Below are 12,137 nucleotides of genomic sequence, written 5' to 3'. Positions count from 1 at the left end.
CTTCAGAAATCATTATAATATGCTGATTTGCTGCTCAAGTAACATTTATCTTTATCATCAATGTTGAAAACAGTGGTTTAATAGTTTTGTTTAAGCCATGGCACCCTTTTTTTCAGGATTTCTAATTAATTGAAATAGAAATCTTTTGAAACATAATAAAAGTCTTTACTGTCACTTTTGGTCAATTTAATGAATCTTTGCTGTATAAAAGTATTAAAGTATGAATGTCTTTGAAAAGATTCACTCTAAAAAATGCTGGGTTAAAAACAACCATTTCTGTGTTATTTGGCAACCCAGCGCTGGGTAAATATTGGACAGAACACATGCTGGATTATTTTAATCCATCTTGTTAGGTTTTATACATTAACCCATTTGCTGGGTTGTTTTTGACATAGTGCTGGGTCAGTCAACCTATTGAAGGTTATATATATGGGCCAAGCACAGTTCATAAATATTCATATTCAATGGCCTGTTACAATCATAAAATACTCAAAAAGCATTTGGTAAATGTTTTAGGATGTGATAGGAGCAGCAAAAACAGCCAATGGAAATCTGTGGGAAGAAAACTGGTATCAGTAGGCTATTCCAGTTCATTAAATGACAGTATATTCATATTACATCAAAAAACTTTTTACCCTGTGTCATCTCATCAGTCAGACATTCAAGCCGTCAAATAAAAAGTGCGACCACAGCTGCGACGCTAGCGCACTAAATCAACAGCGCTCCTATTACAGTTAGTGGTGCACGTGGCAACTTTTAGCGATGTCACATCATGTTTCAGCCCTGGTCGCACATTCATTTTGCAGGAGGTGAATCTTCCATGTTGGCGCCGGTGCGTCGATCGGCTAAGCAGACATTAGCTGTGATGTACATAACAGGTCAAATTTGAGACAACAGATGTGTTCCTACTTGTACAGTGATCATTTGATAGGAATACAATGTAATACAAAACAAAACAAAAAGTCTCCCCTCAGGACATTTTCTCTCAGAACAGAACACAAAATGACCATTGAAAAATGAATCCAGTTTTATATATATTATAGTATAGCCTATATAGTATAGATTTGGATATCATGACATATCTCTAAAAAATTGTGGCAAAAATGCAAAAAGTGAAGGAGAAAAAAGAAATGAATTGCCTTTGTAAACCGCTATTCTACAGGAGGCACGTATCCTTTTCAGCCAAGAGGAAAAAGCCCCTGACATCCAGACACACACACAGCAATACACTCATTTGAACTCTGCCGTGCCCCATGATTTAGCAGGGAGACGCGTCTGTCACTGGGATCCAACACAAGTCATCAGGATTCTGTTCAAATATGTGTTTACTGAGCCAACACACACATCTCATTCATATTCACAAGCACAGGAGTTCACAGACCACCTGCCTTATTCTGCCTTTCTAGTCACACATTTTACCCTTTTACACATTTTATTTTGTTCACCGTGAGATGTGTTCTGCTTGTGTTTGTATCTCTACCAAAGCAGAACAGCTGCCCAGATGATAATGTCATGCTCAGAAGTTACTGGTAACATTCCTTTAGAGAAATAAAGACACAAATGAAACAACCGTTGACAGAAATAATTAGCAAGAATTTGATGAGAAATGTTTGAGCTCATATTAATTAAAAAAAAAAAAAAAAATTTTTACTGAATTAAATTTGTTGATCTCAACTAATTTAAGACTGCATGTGAGGGTCTCAGGAGAAAATCTGAGAAATAGAAGATTCATGCAGAGATGTCTCTCTTTGCTCTCCATTTTGATCTCCATCTCCATTAAATTGTGTAAATTGTGAACCAACTGAGATATGTAATGAATGGTTGTTGTTGTAGTGTTATTGTTGTTTACTCAACCACTGTAGCTCTAAAATCTCATTCAAACGCATGGATTTGAACTGTGAAGACAGGTTGTATTGTTGTCCATGATAAAAAAAAATAAAAAAAAATAAAAAAATAAAAACGCACTGGTTCTTGCTTGGCATGCATGCTCAACTGCAAATTAATTTTGAGAGCTAAAGTAAAATCAGTGTTATTTTAGTATTGTTTATGTACTATCATATTATTTATTAATATTTTGAATGAGCTATTTTAAAATTTCAGTTTTCATTTTAATTTTAGTTTAGTTAGTTTAGTAATTTTGTTATGTGCTTTTGTCATTTTTATTTTTAATATTTCAGTATTTTTAATACTTATATATACAGCTTTAAACTTTTTTTTTGTCATTTTAGTACTACTTTAACTCGTTCAATTTCCGTTTAGTAAAATTTTTTATAACATTTTATTTCAGCTTTATTTCAATTATATTTCAATTTTAATACTTTAGTTTTAGTTAACAACAGCTACATTGCAGTGATTTTTTTTTCTTGCACAAAGCTATTACATTTTTCTTACAATGACTAAGAATGGTTATTTTAATGATTTTTTTTGTTTGTTTGTTTGTTTTTTGTATGGAGAACAGAATGGCATTCTTCTTTTGTGTTTTAATGGAATAAAAAAAATCAAACAAGTTTAGAATAACATTGGTGTCACATATTGACCTAGGATGAAGACAAGGTACACAAAAGAGGATCTGCATAACTTTATTAAATGAAACAAAAGAGAATAATCCAACAACGTAGACTAATCCAAACAAGTGAAGGCAACGCAACAGTGTGCTAGAGCACAGACAACACTGAACTAAACAAACTCTATTTATTATTGTTTACATGTATCAGACATACGAGAGAAACAGGCATAAAAGAATAAGGCTACATGAGAGGTGGTCTTCATTCCAGATTTCTCTGTTTCCTCATTTCTATATCCTCTCACCCCATCATGCCAGCTGTAATGGTTTCTAAGTGTTTCTCCTCCCTCACCCCCTCATGCCTTTGTTTATCTGGGTCAATACAGTAAGGATTGAGCTTATATACACCACTCTGGGACTTACAACTTCCTTGTAAGGTAGCAAAACATGTTGCTTATGTTTAAAAATGGAATGTATACCTCATGCTTACACATGGTACAATCCACTTTCCACATTAAGAAACTGTCCCTCGGTGTATACATTTGTGGTATATTTGCATCAGTTGAAACATCCCTTTCCTTTTAAAGAACATGCTAACTGTACACATTTGAAGTATCATCATCATTGGAACATCTCTGCTCAGTGAATATTGCATTGCACACATACCTCTAAGCAAAATATATACCGTATCTCACAAAAGTGAGTACACCCCTCACATTTCACAAACATTTTAGTATATCTTCTTCAAGGGACAATACTATAGAAATGAAACTTGGATATATTTTACAGTAGTCAATGTGCTGCTTGTATAGCAGTTTATATTTACTGTCCTCTGAAAATAACTCAACATACAGCCATTATTGTCAAAATAGCTGGCAACAAAAGTGAGTACACCCTAAGTGAACATGTCAAAACTGTGTCCAAAGTGTCAATATTTTGTGTGAGCACCATTGTTATCTTGCATTGCCTTTATCCTCCTAAGCATGGAATTCACCAGAGCTGCACAGGTTGTTGTTGGGATCCTCTTCCACTCCTCCATAATGACATCATGAAGCTCCTGTTTCCAAATAGCAACAAAGTTACTTAGTGCACATTGACAAATAAAATCTATTCATCCTCATTTCTTTAAAGCTGAAAGAAAACTCCTCAGATGTTGTGAAGCTCGTGTGCATGGCATTGCAGGTCTGTTTGACCGCATAGATCAAACACATGCAGTCTTTCATCAGTCTTTAAACCTGGATCATTGATTGTGTTTGAACAGTCCTATTTACTAGGTGCTTCTGTTGAAGTGTTCTGTTGCAGGAGGGCTAATTGGTCTGCCAGGGATACTTATGAAGTACTTAACAAGCAGGTCTATTTAAACATTATTGATCAGCAAAATGTCAACAAAGGCAATACTTTTTAGATTTTACATCAGCTGGGGAGAAAAGCACTCTTGCTCTGCTTTGAAGTGGCTTAAATAATTAGCGCTGTATCAAGATATAAAATTATAATAACTAAGCACAGTCATATCACAAAGTTGTATCTCTCTATAAGTGTTACTCGATCTTAGTGCTGCATTTGATACCATTGACCACAACATTATTTTAAATAGTCTCGAAAATGATGTTGGCATTATTGGAATTGCATTGGCATGGTTTAAATCATACTTATCTGACCGTTATCAGTTTGTAGCAGTAAATGAAGAGATGTCTTATCGATCAAAAGTTCAGTATGGCGTACCACAAGTCTCAGTACTAGGACCGTTGCTGTTCACTCTGTACATGCTACCCTTAGGAGATATCATTAGGAAGCATGGCATTAGTTTTCACTGTTATGCTGATGATACTCAGCTCTTTATTTCTTCACGCCCTGACGAAACTTACCAATTCACAAATTTAACGGATCACATAGCTGATATAAAAAAACTGGATGACTAGTAATTTCCTACTACTTAATTCTGAAAAAACAGAGATTCTAATTATTGATCAAAAAACTTCCTCACGTATTAACACTTGATGGCTGCTCTGTGAAGTCTTCGTCGCCGGTTAGGAACCTGGGTGTGCTCTTTGATACCAATCTTTCATTTTAAAAGTGAAGTGTCTAGTATCTGTAAAACCGCATTTTAAAAATATATCTAAATTACATCATATGCTCTCAATGATAAATGCAGAACAGTTTGTTCATGCGTTCATGACTTCTAGGCTAGATTATTGTAATGCTATTATGGGTGGTTGCCCTGCACGCTTAATAAACAAACTACAGCTGGTCCAAAATGCAGCAGCTCGAGTTCTTACCAGAACCAGGAAGTATGACCATATTAGTCCAGTTCTGTCAACACTGCATTGGCTCCCTATTAAACATCGTATACATTTTTTAATATTGCTGATTACTTACAAAGCACTAAATGGTTTAGCTCCCCAGTACTTGAGCGAGCTCTAAACGCATTATAGTCTGTCACGTCTGTCACCTAGAATTTCAAAATCGACTGCTGTCGAAAAGGAAAATCCTTTTCCTATTTAGCACCATTGTCCGGGAAGCAGACACACTCTGTCAGTTCAAATCTAAACTCAAAAACACATCTCTTTGACCTAGCATACACATAACACATTATAGACTTCTATAATTCAATGTAAGGCTGCATAGGTCAGCCAGAAGCGGGAACACTTCCCATAAATCCTGATGTACTTGTTACATCATAAGAACGATGGCGATTATGCTAATATTAGTCTCTGCTTATCCCGAGGTTTACCGCAGTCCGTCGGATCCAGGCCGTATCCGGATCTGATGAAGGACCTGCGCCTGGACACGATGACAACGCAGTCCTGAAGTGTCAACTAGTCTCTCCCCTTTGAAGGCCTCCTTCCCTTCCCTTTTCCTCTGTACAGATAAAAACGTTGTGGGGATCATTCCGGTTCACGTGGCTACGCGGAAGCGATAAAAAATTCTGTATTATAATTTTTTCAAGGCTTGTAACTTGGATCCTATTTCATGGTTTGCGTTCTCAAGCCATCAGGCACTGCTTTGTGCAAATAAGCGGCCGGATCGCATTAAGAATTTTCTGTTAGAACGGTGTCGTGTTAGCGGCCCCTAAGTTAATAACTAATGATCGTTGCGATGGAAGTGAATCATTCAAAACTAACTTTAGCTGGACAATAACTATTCTAGAGCTGCTGTAAAGCCAAACAACTTACTTTAATGTCCTATTATCACTGTAAAGCTGCTTTGAAACAATCTGTATTGTTAAAAGCGATATATAAATGAAGGTGACTTGACTTGACAGTCAAGCCTTTGCAGCGGAGAATGAGGATTTCCACATCATGTTGCCTATAGTAACCCATAAGATGAACTGGAAAAGGCTAAATACTGCTGAGCGGATGCTGTCCTCATTAGCAGGATTGTTGGCTCCTGCTTCTGTGCTGAAGATGCTTTGCATTGACACTGAATGTTGTCAACATCTAGCTGTCAATCATCTCAAGGCTGTCCTAGTCAGTACAGTATAAACGTAATGTGTGGGTGAGCAGAAATGTGCAGTATTGTATCACCATGAAAAGGGCTTATTGTACATATACAGGTACATATTTGTGTATGGAACAGATTGAAATTTCACATACACATATTTGTATTTTATTTTAGTACTGTCACAATTAAGCTTTTCAATATACACTGCCCGGGTGTTTATGTGTCTAGCATGTTATGTTTGGCAACAGTTCTTTTAACCCTATTTGATGAAGTATGTAGCTTTTTATTTCTTAAACAACCATGTAGGAAGACACATCACAACTATATTCCAGAATGACAATGTCAAGATTCATCAGGTTCAAAGTGTGAAAGAATGGTTGGGAGGGAGCATGAAGAATCATGTTCTGAGTCCAGACCTTAAATTCATTGAAAGTCTTTGGGATGTGCTGGAGTAGACTTTACAGAGTGCTGGACTCTTGCATTGTCAATACAAGATCTTGTACCAAAAATGTATGCACCTCTTGAAAAACATAATTTTTATTTCTTATTTCCATCAATAGATGCATAATTTTTTGGTCAAGATCTTGTATTGACAATTCTTCATGCTTCCTCCCAACCATTCTTTCACAATTTGAGTCTGTGAATGTTGACATTGTCATCCTGGAATATGTCCATAATGTGTCTTCCTTCATTGTTGTTTAAGAAATGAAAAGCTACACACTCCATCAATAAGGGTTAGAAGTTGCCAAACATATAACATGCTTGAAATAAAATAGCTAATCACTGCAATAATGATCCAGTCATAGACACTTAAGCATTTGCTTTAAATCCAAACAGCAACTTTAAAAAAAAAAAAAGTTTTATTGTTTGGGTTGGACAGTGTATTTCAATTGCATCTCTACAGTTGCATTATTACTGAACCCACCTGTGCTACTTTGCTTTTTTTTGTGCTCATGCATTGTTATGTAAGTCTTTTTTTGTGTGTGTGTGATTATGATGTACTTTCTGTACAGGTACATTTTTGTGTTAGGAGCAGTTTGAAATTGTAAGTATTCTCTAAAAATTAAAATGTTTTTTAAATGAATATGTGCAAATGTGTATTTGACAGGTTCCTGGATGGGAAGATTCTGGACATCAATAAAGAGTTCCAGCCGTACCTGGGCGAGGGCGGGCGGATTCTGGAGATCCGTTCTCCTGACATCGTGGCGAGTGTGAAGAAGGCTGCGCAGGCGGTGGGCTACACAGAGGGGGCGCTGTTGGCACTGGCCATAATCATCATACTGTGCTGCATCCCTGCTATTCTTATCATTATGGTGACATACAAACAGTGAGTACAATATTCTTACTTTTCGAATGTCAGTCCTCTCAATGACAATCAGCCTCATAAGTTGCATATTTCAGCTTATAATGATAATGATTTATTGAGTACAGTTTGATGCATGTAGTTGGCAGCACACTATTTTCTAGTGTGCTGGAAAACAAACCCATCAATCTGAATTTACTTACTACTTAATTTACTTGCAATAAAATGTGCAAATAATAAGTAGTAGTAGTAGTAGCAGTAATTTTAGTATTATTAGCCAGTCAATAAATCCCAAACTTTGGTAACTGGAATTTGTTTTCCCGCATCATTTATATTCATAAATGAGAAAAATGACACAAATAGGGCTGCATGATATAAAAAAACAACAACAACAACATTGCAATATTTTGTTTTTTCTATGATATATATTACGATATGAAAACAATATCACCAGATGACTTGAATAGCTTGAAGCTGAAAATAATCAATAATTCTAGAATGATTGGGGTGATTTTGTAGGGGAGAAAATAATAAACAAATTACAATCATAGATAAATACAATAGAAAAATGATACAAATGAAATAAAAAGTGGTTTGTTTTTAAGGGAAGTCTAACAGTATTCGGGTACAGTAATTGAGTAATCAAGTGTAAAGTACCACTTCATAGTTTTCACTGTGTAAATTAAATATAATTCATATTTGTTAAAACTACAAAAGTGATTTTCCCTTTGTTTTTATGTTGTTTGATTAACATTAATGACACAGACAGCAGCAGGAATATTATGCTGCTGTCACTTTAAGACTGCATGGATCTAATATAATGATTCACATCTGGTTTCTTTTTCAATTATTTATGTTCGCGTAAGCCATAAGTGACTGTGTTTACGGGGATACTCACAGAGATGGGCATTTTGACAATTTAGAGTGTACATGTCCGTTCAAGCACAAATAGATGGGGAAGAGAATGGAATTTGGCGTGCCATCTGTGCTGCTCTGTGTGTGCGCATCTTGAATGTTTAAACTGACAGTGATAAAATTTCAATCTATGTAATGTTAATGTTAAACTTTGCAATTAACTCTAAAATCACGTGCGTTTCAAACCGTGGTGCCTGGTCCGTACAGATCATACAATCCTTATATTTGACATCACACATCCTGCGATGTGACTATCAATGCTAAAACTATATATTGTGCAGCCCTAATACAAAATGGCAAACAGTTTTTAATTATTTTACATCTTATTTCGACAGTTACTTTTTGAGAAGTCTGAGATCTGCAAATGGGAATTTGGTTTAGTCAAAAGTTAACTACATGAGACTATTAGACCTTTAGCTAGCAGTTAAAATGTGTTTGTGTATATATATATATATATATATATATATATATATATATATATATATATTAGAGGTGGGCATAGATTAATTTTTTTAATCTAGATTAATCTAGATTAATTTCAAAATTAATCTAGATTAATCTAGATTAAAATGGCTCATTTGAATTCTGCCGAAGGCATTCAGAATATTTGTGCTACCCAAATAATGACTATAAAAGTAAGTCTTTGAGAACGGGTTTCTCAAGCCAGGTGGCGCATTAGACCAGGGGCTCATCTCCTGTTTCCAAAATGCATCACAAACTGCTTGAGAAAGCTGTTCTACTCATAGACTGTAAAAGGTTACTACTGTACTGTTACCGTCCATAGGCAACATTAGGTAGGCCTATGTTATTATCAACTACTATAGGCTATCAATTAGGGATGGGCGATATGGCCTAAAATCTATATTGTGATATACATTGCAGCCTCTTGCGATAACGATATACAGTATATTATAATAAAACCATTTCAGAACAGATTACACAGACCCATGCTAAACAACTGCTAAATGTATTTTTTTTTAAAGGGTGTATGTAGTTTTGAGAACATATATTGTGCAAAACTGTAAGTATACAACATAATTTTGCAGATAAATAAAATTTAAGTACACTAGCTGCAGAGACTTAAGTAGGTCTAATGTTTATTATGGCTTGGAGCTTATGAAACCCAAAATTTTAAATTAGAATATTGTCTAACTGATGTCTTTTCAGTTAAAAAGAAACACAACAACGATTCTTAAAATCGAGATTATGTGCTACACCACTAAGATATATTGGAATGGGAATAATACGCGCGCGCTGGTATTCAGTGATATCATGTTTCATTTTGAATTTGAGGTGGTCGAACGGATTAGTCGTGTGTTAACTTACCGAACTGTTACCCCACACACTCTGTATATAGTTTGCTGCTGCTCGTCTGACGGCTTAAACCCGAACCAAGTCCAAATAATGGATGTTGCACCGATCTTTTTCACCAGCTTTCACTTTCAGCCGTGTTTACTTAAGATGACGACGAATATGCGTTGCAGCCGGGTTTACCTCGCGGCCGCGGGTAGATTGCGTCATCATAGCTTGTGTAGTATAGAGCCATCTCCCAACCCAACTTTGAGAATAGATTAACGGCGATATTTTTTTTATCGCGCGATAAGAGTCTCGCGTTAACGCAGCACGTTAACGCCGATAACGGCCCACCACTAATATATATACATATATATATATATATACATATATATATATATATACATATATATACATATATATATATATATATATATATATATATATATACATATAAATACAGAATATTTATTGTACGTACAGTTCTCTACAGTACATCTCTATTTGTAATTTGTTACCTCTGAGGTTCAGAGAGCATTGAGGACAGGCTGGAAAAACATACACAGTAGGTGAGGTAGATGGGTATTGGATGCCAGGTATTAAAATGGCTTTTTTTCAGTAATTAACCATGCTAACAGGCTAATCTCCCAGCCAGCTCTGTGTGAAAACAGATTAATTATAAGCGTTTGTGACATATCCCAGGCATTCGATCCATCCGTCACATCTCATGAAAGCCTAGCATATGGGCCTGCTCTCCACACGCTGCAGCTCCTCTGAGACGGAGAGAGAGCGTGAGTGTGGTCCTGACCTTCTGCACACACCGATGAGTCCGTCATCAGCTATTGTGTAAATACATAACAGATGGATAATCACAGAGCGAACACACAGCTAAGCACACACATCTACGTGTGAAGCTCACTCTCACACTCGCACACACGCATGCATGGCTGCATTCAGATGTTTTTTACACATATTAAAGAGTTTATTTGGTGGTTAGACTCTTGTATTAAATGTGAAGTGACTTTTCTATGTAATTTAATTTGGTTGTTTACAAAAGAATGTAATGGGAGACACAGGTGTTAGCTTGTATATCACAGCACAGCACTATCTTCTGAGTAATTGCATTCTGGTTAAATAAATAATATTGAGAGGGCCATGTTTTTGATAGCCTCCAGGAAGCCAATAGTCAGGACGAGAGAGTGTGTGTGGAAGAAATACAAAGATAGGAAGGAGAATAGAGTGCAAGGTTAATGCTGAGAGCCGTGTTGTTTCTCAACTGTGGAGATGTAGGATACACCAGGGTTACCCTGTACTCTTATCACATTTTACAGCATGAATTATGCACACCTGCAGCTACAATCACAGCAATTTCAGTGGGCTGCATGATTCAGCACTAGGAGCATTTTCTGGCCTGCGAAATTAGAATTTAGACTGCCAATCAATTCAAAATATGCTACTTTGAAGAGATTACATTATTCTGGCAGAGCAGTAAAACAATAAGTAACATCAGACTTGAAATATATTATGTTATATAATTTTTTATTATTATATTATATTATATTATATTATATTATATTATATTATATTATATTATATTATATTATATTATATTATATTATATTATATTATATTAAAGCCACGTATCCACTGTAGGTGTTGTTGGTTTATTATGTTATATAATATAATATTAGTATCGTATCATATTGTATTGTATTAACCCATACATTGTCCAAACTGCATGCGGGTGCAACTGTGGGTGTATTATATTAATATTATATTATATCATATTTCGTTGAATTATTCCTGTGCCAAATTATCTAATAATTATTCTTTCCTCTTCCTCTTTCCCTGCCCTCCTGTTGCTGCATGTGGACTCCACACTCAGATTCAAAGAGTAAGTTCAAATTCTTCTTTTTGATTAATTATTTGCCGGAGACTGTGTGCTTTTATACCCTCGTTATACGGTTCAGTCCTTTAAAAAGGGAACATATGAGTAGAGTGCATGAATTGAGATGAGGAGCAAAGGACGTACTCACTCCAGCCCTCTCTGATTCCGGCGCAATAGCAATGCCTTTGAAAATGAACAGAAAAGATTGGTTTCATGACCTCACAGAGAACAAAGTGAGCCAGGTTCAGTTCCCTCCTAATAAAACACCTCATCTCAGTGTGAAAGGTGCTGAATATCCCATGATATTTTGCAATGCATGAATAAAAAGTGCTGGAATAGATCAAATGAGAGTTGCCGGATCTCCAGACCTCATATCTTCCAATAATAGAGCTGAAATGAGGCTTTTGAAAGAAGGAAACTCACTATTTGGGGGTGCTTTACAGGAGGCAGGCCGAGTGTGCCAAAACTGCCCGGATCCAGATGTCACTTCCTACTGCCAAATCAACAGGAGGTGGCGCTCCGACCAATCTCTACGAGGAACTGGGAGACGGCGGCATGTAAGTCACCTGTCCTAAATAATACCTTCAACCTTCAGAAGACACAGCTGAGAGATGATTTATGAGATTTTACAGAAAAGGAGAAACACATTTTGTGTGAGTGTGTCTGTAGGAAACTAGAGAATAGCACAAAAAAATACATTTCTGTCGTCATTTCAAACTTATATGACTTTCTTTGTTGGTTCACCTCAGAAATATTTTTGACCAAAACAAGATCATAAAAGTAGTCCATAGTAG

General features: G+C 36.0%; 2 protein-coding genes across 2 annotated transcripts in view; both read left to right on the top strand.

The window, feature by feature from the left end:
• The window catches only part of LOC309486870 (uncharacterized protein), a gene marked incomplete at its 3' end in the record, with an annotated part of 250,462 nt that overhangs the window by 8,761 nt on the left and 229,564 nt on the right, over positions 1–12,137 (top strand). The gene's annotated exons all lie outside the window — the stretch shown is intronic.
• Positions 1–12,137, top strand: part of LOC309487030 (protocadherin-15-like) — a 242,960-nt gene that overhangs the window by 210,001 nt on the left and 20,822 nt on the right. Inside the window, 2 exon segments of the mRNA XM_082154579.1 lie at positions 7,053–7,271; positions 11,787–11,900. Coding sequence (XP_082010705.1) covers positions 7,053–7,271; positions 11,787–11,900 — 333 coding nt within the window.

Source organism: Leuciscus leuciscus (genome assembly GCF_965113295.1).
Source record: "Leuciscus leuciscus genome assembly, chromosome: 22".
Taxonomy (NCBI): domain Eukaryota; kingdom Metazoa; phylum Chordata; class Actinopteri; order Cypriniformes; family Leuciscidae; genus Leuciscus; species Leuciscus leuciscus.
This window is presented reverse-complemented; position numbering and strand designations above follow the sequence as displayed.